The sequence below is a fragment of the Heloderma suspectum genome, chromosome 7 (genome assembly GCF_057233095.1).
Source record: "Heloderma suspectum isolate Gila_16-S chromosome 7, 16-S_ref, whole genome shotgun sequence".
Classification (NCBI taxonomy): Eukaryota; Metazoa; Chordata; class Lepidosauria; order Squamata; family Helodermatidae; genus Heloderma; species Heloderma suspectum.
Window position 1 is genome coordinate 50716659 of NC_139464.1, and position 18314 is coordinate 50734972.

Genomic DNA, 18314 nt, shown 5'->3' on the forward strand with positions numbered 1-18314 from the left:
AGTAGTAGCAGCAGAATCCATATTCTGTACTTACTGCAGCCTCTTAATAATTGCTAGAGGCAATCCTACACAGGGAGCCTTAGAGTAAGTCAAGTTTCAAGGTTATGAAAGTATAAAATAATTATCACCAGATGTAAATGTGAAAGAAAAGTTGAGACTTTTCACACCAGACAGAGTTGTTGAAAAGTGCTCCTTAACATGTTCAAAAATCCACAGCTGTTTACCTACCAGAAGAAGCAAAAGCACTATAAACTTGGGAACCTGAGTGACCTGGGATTGATCGATCCTATAGCATAGCCATAGGTGATCCAACACAATACCAGCCACTGCCAATGGCCACAAGATATTTCAACCATCATTATTTCAATCTTGCTGGATATAGCTGCTGCCCTGAGCAATAAGCCAAACTGGCTGATGGACAGGCCACATTTATGAATGGGAATTTGAGTAGTGTTTCAGCTCAGCTATACCTCAAAAATATCCCAACACAAACACGGTTCCTTAATTCGCTCTATGGATGAGCTTGTCTTTTTGTGTTTTGACATTACCAATAGGAGGATGGATCACTGTGTGCCTCTCAACAGACCTTACCAGGATTATGTTCTCTGGTGATCTGAGCAACTGAAACGCCTTTCGTTTCAATAGGTTAATAAGCAGCAGGCTGCAGTTGCACTCATGTCCTATTTGTGGGTTTCCCACAGGCAGCTGGTTGGCCACTGTGTGAACAGAATGCTGGACTAGATGACTCCAGCATGGCTCTTCTTATGTTCAGAGGCATACCTTCACATTAGACACAATCATTAAATAGTAACTAGTATTACTACTGCTTATTAATGTCCCGAAGGGTGTCATCATACTAACTGACTTGGTTCACACAACACGGCAGGCTCATCGTGGGCTATTTAAGCCCACAGAGCAGTAATAAGCTGCTAGAGCTATGGTGTTCTAGAACTACCAGTTTTGATAAGTACAATATTAGGTAATATAGGACATTATTCTGACTGCTTTATTATATCATATTTGCTTCTCTTACCTGTTAGCTGCTAGTTTATTTGCAATGAAGCCTCCTGGAATTTGTGTAACAATATAACCCCAGAAAAACGAGCCATGAATGAGTCCTACTGTTTCTGGATCCCAGCTGAATTGTGCTTTCTACAAATAAAACAGCATTTATGGTAACATGTAGTTAGCACCTTATGTTTGCAAGATACGTTTTGTTGCCCAGTTGCAACAATGCAGTTGCAAAATCCTGAATAGCGCAGATACAACTGAACTAAATGTTGTAGAATTTTGATTTCCCAAAAGCTATGAAAACAAACTTATCTGATGAGACCCTAGGACACTTTGCAATTGCCTTTTCATCAGTTAGCTGAGGTGCATCTAAATTAAATCAAATATTCTTAATTAAGGATTACTATGTAATTCCCTTCTGGATTTAGCAGATCCCTTCTGGATCAGCTAAAGAGCGACCATTGCCCTCACCTTAATGCACAACACAAGTCCCATTCAACAGGATTTGCTTTTGATTACTTGAGGGACATCAACTGAAATACTCAAGGGCTACAATCATAGACTGGAAACAGGAAAGAGAAAAGCAGCTGGAGATATTTTGAAAGCTTTTACAGCAGCTGATCACCCACCTTAATAGACAAGCTGGTTTAAAGTGGCTTGCTTGTTCCACAACTCTGGCAAAATGCATGGCAAGGGTGGGGAACCTGTACCCCTTCAGATGTTGTTGGACTTCAGTTCTTATTAGGCCCAGTCAGGGATGATAGAAGTTGTAGTCCAACAAACTTTGGAGGGCCACAGGTTCCCCACCCCTGGCATATGTTTTCACTGCACCCATGCTAATGGTTGATCTATATCAGCCTTCCCCAACCAAGTGCCCCCCCCCAGATGTTTTGGTCTACAACTCCCACCATTCCTGACCATGCTGGGCCTGGGACTGAGGGGAGTTGTCTGGAGCACACCAGGTTGAGAAAGGCTGATGTACTGTACAATCGAGGAATCTTTTTTCAGAAGTAGGCCTCACTGTGTTCAATGGCACTTACTCTGAAGTGTGCCTTGGGTTGCAGGCCCAGTTTTCCATAGTGTGGTGTAGTGGTTGGAGTGTTAGAGTAGAACATGGGGAGAGTTGGGTTCAAATCCCCACTCAAGCATGAAGCTCAGTGGGTGACCTTGGGCCAATTACCACCTCTCAGCCTAACCTACCTCACAGGGTTGTTGTGATGATAAAATGTGTGTAAAACAGGGATGGAGAACCATGTATGCCACCTTGAGCTCCTTAGAAAAAAGGCAGGACAGAAATATAATGAATACAACTACAATATTGCCAGAATCAGGATTGGAGGTAATTCACAATGATAACTCAATAGTTACCACTGAGCTCAAGGATAGGCACCTGGTATCCTCCAGATGTTTTGGACCACAACTCTCATAATTCCTGACCATTAGTTATGCTCGCTAGCAATGATTGGAATTGATATTGTTGTTGTTGACTATGATGATGATGATTTCTTAGATGCCTTTAATAAAAATACTCAAGGTGGTTTACAGTAAGTTGTGCTCCGAAACATCTGGAGGACACTAGGATGATCACCCTTGACTTAGCTTATAATTTTGCTACATTTGTCCAAGGCATGGGTAGCAACAAATTAATAACAAAGGGAGTGGCCATAGCTCAGTGGTAGAACACATACTCTGAATACAAAAGATCCCAGATAGTACACTTGTGCATAACCTCTCCCTGCCCAAGACCTTGGAGAGCTGTTGCTAGCCAGAATAGATAGTATTGGCCTAGGTGGGCTGATGATATGACATTATAAAGTACTGTCACCTTAGAACTCTTTGGATGTAATCCTATGCATGTTTAGTCAGAAAAAAGTCCTATAACACCCAGCATGGCTGGGTGGGGAATGCTGGGAATTTTAGGACTTTTTTCTGTCTAAACATGTAAAGGATTCTACCCTTAGAGTTTGTACACCTAATTTGTATACACCCCTACAGTTTTTCCAGACTACATTATACTATCTGAATGAAAGCTCCAAAATGTAAGAATTTTGCTATGATAGTGCTGATGTTTATTAGGAAAAGCTGCAAAAATTATCTACCGTCATTAAAGAAAACACATTTTCACATCCAAATTATTCTATAGACTTCTTATAAAACCTTGGCCCAAACAGGGTGTTATTTCTCTCTCTGCCAAGTAATATATGCCCGTACTTACCTCAATCTCTGGTTTTCCATTGACATAGATTGTGTTGTTGTTAACCATTTCCACTATGGCAACCCCAAGATTGCATCTAATTCCAAAAGAAATGCAAAACCCCAGGCCACTCATTATAGCAATGATGTAGCGTTTAGGTAGGCCACAGCAATAGCAATCAAATAAAGGAGGTTTGTTTGCTCTTTGCACAGGTCTTCCTTCTTCATTCAGTTCAATGTTATCTTCTTCTAGGTTGCTTCCATCAATTTTTCTGAAGCCATGTAAAATAAGGGGGGAAAGATGTTCTTTAGAAGAAGTTGCTGATATGTACTTGAATAACACACTGGTTAGCTACTACAGTTTCATTCCCATGACCATTGTTCCTGGTAAATTGTACTCTGTTTGAAGGTATGCTCTACTTGAAGAGTTGTCCAGTTCAAGTCCAATTTAAAGATAAAGAACGAGAAGAAGGGAAAGCCTTGAAGTTGCCCATCAACAGTTAGCGCCTGGACAGAAACTGAGCAGGCACACAGGTCACCTGGTTACTTCCCTGCTACGGCAAGATATGTTTTTTTCTATTTAAATTACAGTAACTATTTCTAAATTTGCATCTATACATATAAATTAGCATATGTAATTCTTATGCAAATTGGTGTCCCCTTTTGGCCTCATTTTTGGCATTGTGTAAATGGCCACCCTAAACATGGCTTCAGTCTCTTGTACTGTAGGGTTAAATTTCTGAAATGAGATGTGCCAGCCCTGTTTTCTGTTAGTACCATGTAAAATGGCCAATTCCAGGATGTCACATCCTGTGACCTGGAAACTACTTCTACACACACACATGCACACACACACACACCAGCTCACAGTGACTAAATGTGTGAGAATTTACTGCAGTTACAATGGTGCTAAAGAAAAGAGAAAGGCATTCTGCCATTCATTATAGAACAAATTTCAAGACTGAGCACTTGCACTGAAAAATTACATTATGGGGCTAAACCCTGGTCACCTTAAAACCCGTAGAGAAGTTAAAGTCTCAGGGCAGATTGACACTACAGACTTTTTTCTGGTTTAATTGTCATTCTCATGCCCCTGGGAAGCCAGAAAAATGTGGTTTTGTTACTATGTTGAAAATATCATTCACAGCTTTTTTACCAAGCTACAGTTCCAATAATTCTTTGGGGAAAGTCATGATAGTTAAACTAGTATGAGGAAGTGGAGAAATGTTTCTGAAGAAAAGTACAAGGATAATTAAAGATTTAGAACAGAGGTGGGAAACCTCCAGATGCTGTTGAACTCCAATGCCTATCAGCCCCAGCCAACATGGCCAATGGTCAGGAATGATGGGAGTTGCAGTCCAACAACTCTGGAGGACCACAGATCCCTCACCAATGGTTTAGAAGGTAAATTTTGTAACGGCCCAATCCCATGCTTGCTGGGGAAGCCTGGGCGTTATAGGATGCTTTTCTGTCTAAATATGCATAGGACTGCACCCTAAGGAGATGCTGAAGGAACTAGGCACGCTTAGGCCAGAGAAGACTGAAATAAGGGGGACATCCTGCAGTTTTCAAAAAATTAAAAAGGATGCTAAAAAGAAGTGTGGGAACAACTGTTCACCCTAACTGATGAGGATGAAGTTGGGAGACCTGGCCTAAACCAATGGTCTCCAAACTTTTTTTGATCACCCCCCATCAGTATAAAATTTTGAGCATGCACCTCCAATATATGTATATTTATTTATAAATTATATACTCGTACTACTGCATTAATATATTATGTACGTTATAAAATATACACAAAAATAGAAATTAAAAAAGGATGAGATAAAGATGAAATAAACAATATTGTTAAATAATTTATTTTATTTATTAATGGTATCAAAAGCCTTTTTGCTCTCACTAAAAAAAATTAGGAATAATACTTTTTAGTGAGAACAATGTGATTGAAGATGCCTCATTATTTTTGAAAATCTTGGTTTAACATTTGTGATACACTGATTCAAAGGTCTGGTTCTAAGTTCAGTTTATTTCGATACTTGGTTTTAATGGCTGTCATAGCTGAAAAAAACACCTCACAAAGGTGCGTAGGTCCAAGTGGAAGAAGTGCATCATTGGCTGTGCTTACTAATAATTGATACTCATTTTTCAATCCTATCCACCAATTATGCAAAGGTTTTTGTTGAAATCCAGCTAGTAAACTTACATCTTCCCTGATGTCAATCAGTTGTTCTTGCAAACTAATCAGAAGGTGTTACATGTTTATATTTTCAACAAATGGGTTCAAAACCCACTGAAACTCTTCATCTGGAAGATTTTTAAACAGATTAGAAAATTCTGTTTCCATGTTTTTTAAGTGTGCTTTTAAAAGTGAGAGCTTTTATAGGTGGCACATTTACATTTTTTTCAGCAACAAAATCACATGATGGAAACATTTCCAAACACCCATTTTCAAAATGCTCTCTCCATAGCATGAGTTTCTTTCGAAAAGCAGTTAACTTTGTCACTCTTTGTTAAAATGTCCTTTACCTTTACCTTGAAGGACAGATTGTGTTTATTTTTTCAAAAAGATCTGCTAGGTAGCATACTGCTGACAGCCGCTTGTCATCACAGAAAAGGTCAGCAAATTTGGATCAAATTTGCTCTCCTTCTGCAGGATGGCAGCTGCTCCAGTGCCACGGCCAAGCAAGTAACTGCGCCTTCCTCTGTCATGCCTGGCGGAGACTGGCGCAGTTGCTCTTGGCTGTGGCAGAGGCAGGCTAGGACTGGAGCCAAGAGAGAAATGCTATGGAGCTTCCCTCTTGGCTCCCATCGCATCCTGCTGCCTCTGCGGCCACCATCATTGCACACAATGGCAGCTTGTTGGGGCAGCATGAAGCTGCTCAACTATCGGGCAGTTTGCGCACCCTAATAGATTGTCTTGCGCACCCCCTAGGGTGCATGTACCCCGCTTAGGAGACCACTGGCCTAAACTAGAGGAAGTTTGGGTGGGTTAAATTTGGAATAAGGGCTGTGGAGGTTTTCAAGAACAGATTGTGATGGATGTTTTAGATACAGATTATCTGATTTTAGGGAAAAGGAATGTACCAGATGATCTACCAAAGAGCTTTGGCTATTGGGCAGTATAGAAATGAAATAAAATTAATAAATCTATAGAGCGCCTTCCATCACTCTGAATCTATGACCAGTGACCAAAATCCAGACTCGGTTAAAGCCAGGACTTCATGTATTTCTATAAACCATTTGTATTTTCCTTTGAAGAGCTCAATGAGGCCAACAACAAGTTAAAAACAAATCTAACAAGAAGTATTAAAAGCAGCAAAAAACAATTCAAAACAAAACCCCAAGGTAGTCATTAAGAAAAATAGAAACATCCAACAATGTAGTGCTGCACATTCATTGCACTAAATTTTTATTGCTGAAGAATGTCTAATCTTTTGACATGTCTCTGTTTAGATCCTACTATCAGTGACCAAGCCTTGGTCTGCTTTACATCCAAAGGGATTGTTTTAAAAGAACATATGGGACAGCATTACAACTACAGTTTTATACAGGTGGGTAGACATTTATGGAAAATGCACATGGCATCATATATCAGCAGGAAAGTTTCCCTGGCATAGCAATGCCTGAACATCTGTCAGTGCTCTTAGCCATACGTGGCTAGCCCTAATTAGGGTCTAATCCATTTATCTGTTCAAATACATTTTTCTTTTTCTTCCCTTGAATAATTGCCTCTTCTTAATTAATTCTGTGAACACTAGCAAAAAGTCTGTGAAAAGAACTAACAGGAATATTCAAGTTGCCATCTGGGCTACCCCTGAGCCTTCTGTAACTCTAGGTTAAAATTAACACATTCTTCTGCCCTACTAACTCTCAGAACAACAACAACAAAGAATTATTAGCTTGCTATACTGGCCCCATACTTCATTTTTTGACTCCTCAGTTAGACATGCCTTTGCTGAGATGTTACCATGGCTGCAATTGGAAGCTATGTTCAGTTTGAGTGGATTCAGGAAGTCAGAACTATAGACTTGCAGAAATGATGCCAAGTTAGATTAACAATTCACAAGGTCCTACCTCAAAGGACCACGTCCCTCTCCTTGACATCCAGGAATAGGTTCACTGGTAGAAACTGTTTCACTTATATGTTTTCAGTATTTCAACATTATTTATATAACTTGAACATGCTACAGTATGATCATATTATATACCGTATTTTCCAGCATATAAGACGACTGGGCGTATAAGACGACCCCCAACTTTTACAGTTAAAATATCACGGCAAGCGATGTACCTTACTGGCGATTGGCTGGTTGTTGTATACAAAGCCTGCTTGGATTGGTCAGCTCTCCCTGCCTGCCCAGCCCTCCCTGTCTCCAAGACTATCACGCTTCTTTTTTCCATACCCCGGGCGTCCCGGACGCCTGCAGCTTGCTCCGCCCTTCACTTACAACTTCCCGGTGAGGCGCCCCCTCACCTTGTCATCGGGACCGCGTTAAGTCACTTCTTTCCATGAATCCTGGTGAGTGGATTTTCTTCTACCATACTTGTACAGCGCCGCCCTTGCTGCTTTCATACGGTCGCTGCATACGGCGGGGATGCGGCCGCGGCCGTTTTTGAGCTCCCCCCACCATATGTGGCGACCGCAGATTCTCCAGTCCGGCTCGGTAGTTTCAGCACCCGCCCTATAAGACGACACCCAGCGTATAAGACGACCCCTGACTTTTGAGAAGATTTTCCTGGGTTAAAAAGTCATCTTATACGCCGGAAAATACGGTAAATATGAAAAGGAGGGCCATTCTGCCAGCCCTTCTGAAAGACCAAACCCGTGGAAGCGCCTCTTCTTCCTTCAACTCTCACCCCCAGCAGACTGTAACAGAGGGAGATGAGACGGGAAGCAGGGCCATTCCACCGGGCCTGCTGAAAGACTACTTCGTTTCTGCCCCCCCTTCCCTCTTTTTCCTTGTGTGTTGTGTCTTTTTAGATAGGACCCTGGCCTCTCCTCTCCCTTATCACCCACCACAACACCCCCCTTTGTGACCTCTGTGAGGTCATCCAAGGTCACTACTGCAACCTCAGAAAGGAGACGTTGCAGTTCCTTTCATGGTGGCTGCAATGGGGAGTGCAAAGCCTGCGCTGTCAGATACCCCTCTCAAGGTCCTAGAAGTGTCTATGGCCTTGCGAGGCAAACAAAATTTATACAAAAAACATGGCATAGCACATTGCTTATCCTTAACATTTATATCACACCCTTTAAAACATGGGTGGGGAACCTCTTTCAGCCTAAGGCCAAATTCAGTTTCAGAGACGCTCTGGAGGGCTGCCTTCCAGTGGTAGGCAGGGCCAAAGGCAAAGGGGGCAAGAGGAAAGCAGTGGTGGGCAACCTCCCCACACCCCGCTGCTGCAGATGCCACCATATTGTCACATAAAGTTCTTACTGCCAGTAACTAAGCCTTAGGAGAGGCATTTCAGTCTTATAAAATGGGGAAAATACTGCACCAAAGCCAAGGGACCACCAAAACTATGGTGGTTGGGCGCAGGGGAAGGGGGCATGGCCAACTGGGGAACTCCAGGGGGCTGGATTAGAATCCCTGGAAGGCTGGATTTGGTCTCTAGGCCTGAGATTCCTCACCCCTGCTTTAACACACACACATACATACACACACACACACACACACACACACACACTTCTTCCTCCAGCCAAAAGTTTGACAGTCAACATTCATCAAGACAAGTATGAGCAGAGAGAAGTAGGGCATTGACGTATAGTGGAAATCAACTATTTTATTTATTTATTTATTTATTTATTTATTCTATACGGCCCAATAGCCAAAGCTCTCTGGGCGGTTCACAAAAATTAATTAATTACTGTTTAGCAGTATGCAGTAGTTAAGGAAGAAATAAGGAGAGCCTAAGAGTAGTTTGGGAAAGGCTTTGAACCAGATTTTGCATAATTTCAAAGCATCATGATATTGTTTTGATACACACAAATGATAAAACCCTTTAAAGAGTAAACGCCTGCTGATGGTTAACAATCCATAATTCTTGAGGGAGGTGTTTTCATTCTTGGTGAAAACACCTCCCTCAATGTCTTTTTTAAAAATTGAAATTAAGAAAACTTATCAGTAGTTGGCTTTACTTATTTAAGATGTGGTTATATCATATTATTTATATAGGACCATCTCTGCAGTTTAAATAAAAACAGAAGGGGAAAAAAAAGACTGATCCCTAATCCAAGGAGCATGGAATCTATTGCATATTTCAGCAAAAAAGAAAAGAAAAAGGCATCCCTGTGTTTTATGTCTAATTTAATTAGTACTCCTATCTCAAATCTAAAGCATGTTCTTAAGGAGGGGCCATGGCTCAGTGGTAGAGAACCTGCTTTGCATGTGGAAGGTCCCTGGTTCAGTTCCCAGCATCTCCTGGTAGGGCTGGAAAAATTACTGCCTGAAACCTTGGAGAGCTGCTGCCAGTCAGTGACCTGGTTTGCACGACCTCAGGGTGGTTAATAAGCCATAGTGGCTTGTTAACTACCCTGTGTGTGCTGGCTATGTGCTGTGGGGATTAGCATAATTTCCCTCAGCAGCACAGCTTGTTGTGTTGTACGAACCTGGCAAGGGTGGCATGTTGCTGTGGTTAACAAACCACACCAGAACCCTACAACAGCCCATGGATTCTGGGTGGCTTGTTAGCCACAGCAACACGCCATCCTTGCCAGGTTCACACAACAGAACAAGTTGAGCTGCTGAGGGTAATGATGCTGATCTGACTGGCACATGCAGTGGGGAAAATAAGACATGGTGGCTTATTTTCCCAGCCGCAGTCATGAGAACTGGACCCGTGTCAACAATACTGGGCTAGATAGACTAACAGTCCGAATCAGTATAAGGCAGCTTCCCAAGGCCCTAAATTCTAGTCATTACATGACATTTGCATTGAAATTTAGTTATATGAATTTTAATGCATTTTTAAAATACAGTGCATTTTCAAACAATTAAAAAATATTAAATGCACAGTTGTCAACCAGTAAGCACAATGTACTTCATTACTATTCACCTCAAACTATGGGCAGTATCCAGCCAGGATGTTGCACATGCGGCCCCTCCCACCAAATCCATTGCACAAGCAACCCCTCCCTCTGATTCCATTGAGCAAGTGGGACCCACCACTTACGCAATGGAGATTTAACACTTCCTATAGGAAGCCCCGAAACAAGCAGAAATGCTCATTTCTGGATTGGGGCAGGCCGGCGGAGTCCCCTTATGTAAGCTCCGCTGACCTGCCCCATTCCAGAAATGAATGTTTGCTCTTGAAAGTGCTAAATCTCCTTTGTGCAAGTGGTGGATCGTGTTTGCAGAACGGAAATGGCATGGGTGCAATGGAATTTGCATGGGCACAGCGCCCTGCTGGATACTGCCCTAAATGTTTTATGCAGAGCTGGCCTTAGCATAGGTGGCTACCTAGAGCTGCACTTTATGGGGATGTTGTTTTGCAGCAGGAGGGAGAGAGTTTCCTTTCCTAGAGCTGCTGTGATGCTTGTACTTTTACTACTCAGAGACAAACCCAAGATGTGGCTTCAATACTACAGACAACAATGATAGAGGCAGAAGCAGTTAGAGGGCCTGAGCCAGATGTTCAGAGTTGCAACATCAAGATGAACAAGCAGCAGCAATCTACTAGGACTCAAGGTGCATGGAGGAGATGTATTTCATTAGCACAAGGGATACAGAAAGAGACCCAGCAAGGTTTCCTAGCTGACTAGAAATGGAGCAGAAGTTAGAAAATCATACAGTGGGTGACTTTAGACCATCAAGGCAAAGAATTATTCACTGAGATGAGCACCATTTTAATATTTCGGCAAGATGCCAAAATGCCCAAGGTCTGCCCTATTTAATCTACCTTCTGGGGATAGCACGATTAATCATTCATGGATGTATCATCATTTATGTGTCACAGTAAATGTCAAACTCAGCAACTCTAGATATGAACTAGTAATGCTTGGTAACTTGGGAGGTCTGTAGAAGTATGAAGAATCACAAAGTGCATTTCACCAATTACCAAAGGTCTTCCTAATTTCCTTGAATAATTAGTAAATTACATTTACCAAGAAAAACTAGGAAATGTTCATAATCCTAGAAACTCAGTCCTTCACTTAACAGAAAATCTTAATGCCTTAAACTATCAATAGTGACAGGTTTACTTTTAAAGACTACCCCTTAACCAAATCAAAGCATCAGTGTTATTTGAAAGCGTTCTTTGTTTATAGCCTTCCCTATATCAGAATTAAAAAAAACCAAAAAAACAGTTTCTATTATATGTTTTTTGGCGTTTGTTAAATAGTTTATTAGTAGCGGCAGGAAAATATGCATGTGCCGAGCTTGTTACCCAGAACAATACAGAAAACTACAAGCATTGTTTCTGTGCATTTAGAATGTATAAACAACTTCGGAGATAGAAGCAACACAATCCTATGCATGGTTACTCAGAAATAAGTCCTATGGTCTTCTATGGTGCTTACTTCCAGGTAAGCGTGCATAGCTTTGCAGTCTAAATGGATTATAATAGTATACTGTATATATCATGTTAGTGCTTTTGTAAAATTGTGTAAGCCACGCAGAGAACTTCATGTTATAGGGTGGCATATAAATGGCATGAATAAAGGGAATCGTGTCTTATTATAGCACATATAATTGTGCTGAATGTGAAAATAAATGACACTAAAAGATGATAATCAAACATTGTAATCGGGCTGCTAAACAGTATTTTACTGCCTATTCACAATATATTATTAAGCTCCCATAAATATTAACGGTATTTCCTAGTCTTTATGGAGCCACAAGACTCTTTGTTTTTGCTGCAACAGGCTAACACAGCAACCCCTCTGGAATCTGGTGGATTTCAAATTTAAGATGAATATTGTGCAGTATTTTGTCCACTCATACACAAGGTTCTTCTTGTAAGAAATGTTAAATGGTTATTCCTTTTTAATATGTGATACACAAAGACATCAGCCAAGGCTTGTTTTTAAACTGATACAGGTTACAATACTAAGCACACTTGTGCTGAATTAAGATCCACTAAAGTTGAATTATCCTGCTGAATGAATTGAGGATCAAAGTGCAAATCCTATTAAGGTCCATTCCACTGTAAGTGAAATTAATTTGCAATTCCAGCTGATTGTGGTTTAAAACTACATATAAAAATTTTTTGAGCTATGCCTTACATAATCACTATTATTCCCAAAACGGTATATAAATCACATCAAAATCTTACATGTTTCAAGTCTATAGTACTTTTCCTGAGATAATATTTAGTCCTAAATCAATTATGACTAAATTTTATCAAGAATATTAAACATGTTTAGAATTGTGGCCTATTTCACAATTATTCCCCAGTTTAGTAGCACACGTTTTACAGGGTTTTTAAAATGCTGCTGCTTTGTTACTGGAGTACAGCTCCCTGCACATGCTGCTTATATCCACTTGCCCTTACATCTTTTCTTTCCAAATATAGCTCTAAACATTCTTTGATTCTAATCCATCTTGGAAGTTTACATTGGACTATTACCTTTGAAAGTGTCCCAATGAGTCGCTAACAGTATTCTTCACCTCTTCTTTCCCAGGCTTTAAAAATCTCTCCCTTAATGAATTAAACACCTCAAAAGGCATCTTGTCTTCCTTTTTAAATAAATCTGTTAATATAACATTTGCTTGCTGTCATCATCAGTTTTTCCCAGACTATAGTAGTCTCCCTCAATGCCGTTTCTTTTCTTTTTTCTTTCTCCTGCGATGGTGATTAGAAAATTTCAATGGAGTCTCTCAATAACTGCCAATAGTTCAAGAAGAATTGCTGCAGCTTTGTTTTGCATCTATTGTTGTTCCATGGCTGGTAATCTTCAAAGGAAGAGCTTAACACAAAGGACTACACCTGGAGGTAGGTAACGTTGGACCTGGTGCTTCAGCCTGTGCATCCAACTAAAGCACACTATAACTTGCTCTTCCTCTTTCCCTGCTTTCTTCCACCGTCTCTCTCACACACATATCCCGTGCTAGGTGATGCTATAGTAACGAACACAATACCTGTCTCTCTGGCCACTCAAGCTTATTAATAGGATCTCATCCACAGCAAACTTTATTAAACATTTATAAACCCTCTCTCCCGTCACTGGACACGGCTTATAGTTTACTCTCTGTCTTCCTATGGGCCCCACACAACAAGACACCCCTGGCCTCTTGGAAATGTATTCACCCTAAGCATGAATCTATTAAACCTATTCAACATTTATGATTAACATCATTAGCGCTTCCACAACGCAGAAGCAGAATGGCTTTAAAGTGTTGCTGTATGAGTAGTCAATAACATTGGATGCAAATTAAGTCATATTGGTGGTTTTTTAAATAAATTTTTTTTTTAGGAAGGGAGATACTGGGGTTAGTTCCAGATTTAGGCACATGCAGCTGGGCTGGTGGAAGCAGACTTCCCCCACCCTCTGTTCCCCACAGCAGCTCCTCTAGTGCCCTTAAAATACTATATAGAAGGTTGGGGGACTTTGCTGAAAGGAGTAGGCCAGGGGACCTAGGATAGAGGGAGACTCCCTGAAAATCGGGTAGAGGCACAGCCTACTCCATTCGGTAAGGTCACCTGACCATCTGGCTAGCATTTTGCAGGGGCTGGAGGGGCTGCAGTAAGAACATCTGCTTCCGCCAGCCCAGTTGTATGCACAGAAATCTTGATCCAACCCAGACAAACCTAGACCTTGTCCCATTTCTGAACTTGGCAGGTTGTGTGTGGAGCTTTAATGTTAAGTTATTTACTAGAGTCACCAATTTGGTTCTAGTCTCAATGAAACTGCACCTCCTATAGAAGTGTAGGAAAAATACAGGTGGTCAAAAGTTGCACCACTAGCCCACCAGAGCCCAAGTGTTCTCTCTCAAGGGCAAATACAGGCCCATGGTTCTAGAATCTATCCATTAGTGTGCTGAATATGCCCATTTGAAGCATATTATATATAGGTGATTAAAAAGGAGGAAATGAGGGCACAACCAGGACAAACACAGACAGGACTGATAAGCTGAAGCTGAGAGCAGCAGCTGCTGCTACACAACTGGCTGAGGACAGGGAAGCCTGAAAAGGTGGTGGCATGTAGTGGCTTAGCAACTTCCACCCATCCATTTGTCACTGTGCTCCACCAGCCCCTTTAAAGTACATGAAACCTGTCCATGCTTCCCTGAGGGGACGACCTACATTTAGTAGACAACCAATTTCACAGGCCCAAGGAAAGGAATTTTAAGGGCAAATGTAGGATTCAGGAATGGTAATATTCTTGGTGGTTGCCCCTGAACTGTGAAATAATCCACTGGACACACTGGGCATGCTCTAAAGCAGCCTTCCCCCAACCTGGCATGCTCCAGACCTTTTGGACTACAACTATGAGCATCCCTGGCCATTGGCCATGCTGCCTGGGACTGATGGGTACTGAAATCCAAAACTTCTGGAGGGCATCAGTTTGGGGAAGGCTGCTCTAAAACTAAGCCATTTTTATGGAAGTTTATTTTTAGCACAGGAGAGGGAGTAATAGATACATGTGGTCCTAAATATTTGGGTTGGGATAGGCTATACATCAAATAAATAGGGATCACAGCATACTGATAATCAGTGTTGCTCCCTGTTTCCCTCCAAATCGTCAACATTTATGGGTTTCAACTTGTAAACAAATTCTATATCCCTTGTCTCTTAACTTGCACACCTAGAGATGGTCAGGATGTTCTGTAGTTCTGCCTACCGCAGCCTTCAAGATGGGGTAGACTTGGTAGCCATGTAAGAAATGCAATTGGCAGGTCCACGCATTCAGTTGCTAAGAATTATATCCACATGCTGGCTAGAGAATGCTGGGAGTTGTAGTGTAACACATTTGGAGGGCACCAGGTTGAGGAAGGCTGTGGTAAGCTCAACAAATTCAATATATGGGGAGCCATGCCTCCAAAAGGGTGATTCAGTGACCACCTTCAGACTACAAATCTGGTCCTTTTGGTGGTGCTGGTGGTGTGTGTGTGTGTGTGTGTGCGCGCGCATGTGCAATCCCCTCTAGAACAAGTTGAACACCATTTATCAAGGCAGATAACAGTACCTCCACCTTGACCCAATTCAGCTTCCATTTCTACTATTTCAGCATATAGGGGAAGAGTTATATTTTTTAAAGCTCTGGCAAATAAAAACTCCCTGCGTGCAGCAAATTAAGACAGACTCACGATTCAAATGTAACATTTTTCTAGGATCCTATTACATTCTTTTCTTTGACCTGAAGCAGTTTTGGTTAACAGCTTCAGTATATTTTCAAATAAACTTTTAACCTTATAACCTAAAGCTCAGTATCAAGTCACTTCTTTCTGGAAAAGATGTTTTAACCTAGCCAGGTCTGCTCTCTCATGGTGTAATGTCCTCATTTTATTTAATACATCGCATGAATAATAAAAGGAGGACTGTTCCCTCCAAAAGGAAGGCAAGGGATATTATTCTCAGTATATAAGATATTTAATCACTACCTTTTTTGATGGTGCTCGTTTTAGACAGGTCTCCAAAGCCATGAATCCAACATCAGTGTCATCATAGATAATTGCTGGAGCAGTCTCTAAAACTTGCTTCACTTTGCATTAGTGGCATTCTGACCTAGATCAATAATCAATAATTCTGGACTTGTTTTAATTTGCAACCTTTCAGCTCTGATATACCAAACTGATATACACAAACAAAAGAGTTATTTTTAGACTGTTTCATGTACCTCATACAGTACAAATATCTTTTGTACAATTCAATGTTTACTGTCCTCCAGGACTTTACTAGGGTAAAGTTTATCATCTTATGACCAATTGCTATTAAATTTAGAAGCACTGTAAGTTATACTGCAAAGATGAAAAACTGGGCTGTCAGTAAGATACATAAAGCAATTGTATTAAAACTGATTTTTAAAAATTGCTCCTAATTTTCCTACTTCCATACTTTTTGAACAGCAAGCCCATTAATTCCAAACACACATTAAACAAACACATGAAATGTAGACGTGTATGAGGATCACAATTGACTGAAAATTTCCCTTCAGCAATTGCTTTTATGAAACTTGCACATGCATTTACTTAGTGGCAAGTTCTATTACATGAAACATACTCCATGTATTAATGAAACTTAAGCATAATGTGTACACTGAGCCTCCTTGAAAATAAATCTGAAGTTGTGATAAGTAATTTCATCATTATCACAACTTTAAATTCATTTTCATGGGGGCTCAAAAATTCCTAGATGGATTATGCTCTACATTAATGAAGTCTGGATGTTAAAATCTGTCATGAAAGTACATTCAGCTGAAGTACATTTGGTATGATGAAGATGCATATTACATTACATACTAGATCCTCACTCAATTCTTATACTACGGTGACATCTTATGGTAATTTTATTCCATTTTATTTTAAAATATTTTGGCCATGTCTGTTTTATTGTTTTTCAGATTCATTAGGCATATGTTCAAATGTAGATTTTTTGTTGTATTTTCAGGTTAATACAAACATACATCCTCATTTCAAAGTACTGAAATTAATTTTATTCCAACATATTGCATTAACCATGTAAACACACACCACTTTCTGCCAGTTTCCAACCTAGAACTAGGGTAGTCATCCCACGTGAAGGTGTTCATTGAAAAATCCTGAGAGTAGAGCAAAAGGTTTACTCTATTTTAAAGAGTAAATCGTAATTGGTCCTGGCAGAACTGCAGGCAGGATCACTGAGTATCACTAGAGGGCTAAATCTACAAACGTCACCTACCTTAGGTCCATTTTCCGTCATTTACATTATTTTATTTTCTATGAGTAACAACATTCCTCTGATTAGTGGACCAGCCTTATGAACTTTTATGCATACCATAATTAGTAGGCAACACCAAGAGCCAATGTCTGAATGGACAAGACCTGTTTCTTTTTTACTCACTAACAGGTATTGATGAAGCATTATTTACAACTTTCACTCCTTCATTGCCAATTATGGAAAGCACTGAAGTTTTAAAAGTTGGAAGATAGTCCATTCTCATCTGAAAAGCTGAAAATATGAAAAACAATATTTATTTCATTAAAGCAACATCATTCAGGGATTGAAAACTACACAGTTGTTCATTCACAGTACAAAGTGGTAAGAATTTCTTGTAACCATCACTGTACATTTTACATATTTTTAAGTATTACCAATTTTAAAAGTTATTATAAAGAATAGATTTGTTTTGAAGAGCAGCAAAGTCCAATAAACCAAAATAGAATTTCATGCTCCAACAGTTCTGCCAATCACGAATCATAGCAATGCTAGAGTAATACCACCACTTTACACACAAGACTTTGAATGCCTTACAGTCTAAACATAAAAGCTGCCACTACTAGTAGGGACTTTACAATTAGACATACATTAAATATTTTGAATCAAGCCTGTGTTCAATACATACAAATCCATTTTGATATTCAGCTTCCAACTTGGGAGATATATACAGTCCTTAGAATTGCCCGATATTTAGTACTTCAAAGAAAGCCTAAACTTTAAAAAATGTATATACAAATTTATATTTTTTAAGATTTAGATTGAAATCCAGGATTGGAAGTCAAAAAACCCTATGGGTAATCCTAAATTTATAGTCAATTCCTATTTGAATGCAGATTGCCACGACAAATCTAGTGGATCCAGGTTCAGGGAATGAAATCCCAATCATACTGGGTAAATATCAGTATATATTACATTGCCAACAAGACAGACCCAGATAGCATACAGCAACTGTGAAATCCTGTACATGTACTCAGAAGTCCTACCAAGTTTAGTGTGATTTATGCATACATGCGTATAGGATTGCAGCCTAAGTGTGTTTTTGAAGACTGCATTTTTAAAAACGTTGAACTGCACAAACTAACCTAATTCAGAAAATATCCACAAGAAATCAATTTTGAAAAATGTTACCAGGAGTGGGAAAGCAGTTTACTTCAGAATGATATATCCATCTCATGCTGGTTAGATTAGATTGATGTAGCCATAGGGTATAAATATTTTTTTTCTGTGAAATATACCCAGGGAAATTGGTAAGCCAA

General features: G+C 40.2%; 1 protein-coding gene across 1 annotated transcript in view; it reads right to left on the bottom strand.

Moving 5' to 3' along the window:
* SLC17A8 (solute carrier family 17 member 8) overlaps positions 1-12869 on the bottom strand; it is a 36205-nt gene extending 23336 nt beyond the window's left edge. Inside the window, exons 1-3 of the mRNA XM_084811893.1 lie at positions 12769-12869; positions 3227-3476; positions 1034-1152 (exon numbers count right to left, since the gene is read on the bottom strand). Coding sequence (XP_084668019.1) covers positions 1034-1152; positions 3227-3476; positions 12769-12869 — 470 coding nt within the window. The remainder of the gene's footprint in view (positions 1-1033; positions 1153-3226; positions 3477-12768) is intronic.
* Positions 12870-18314: the final 5445 nt, after the last annotated feature.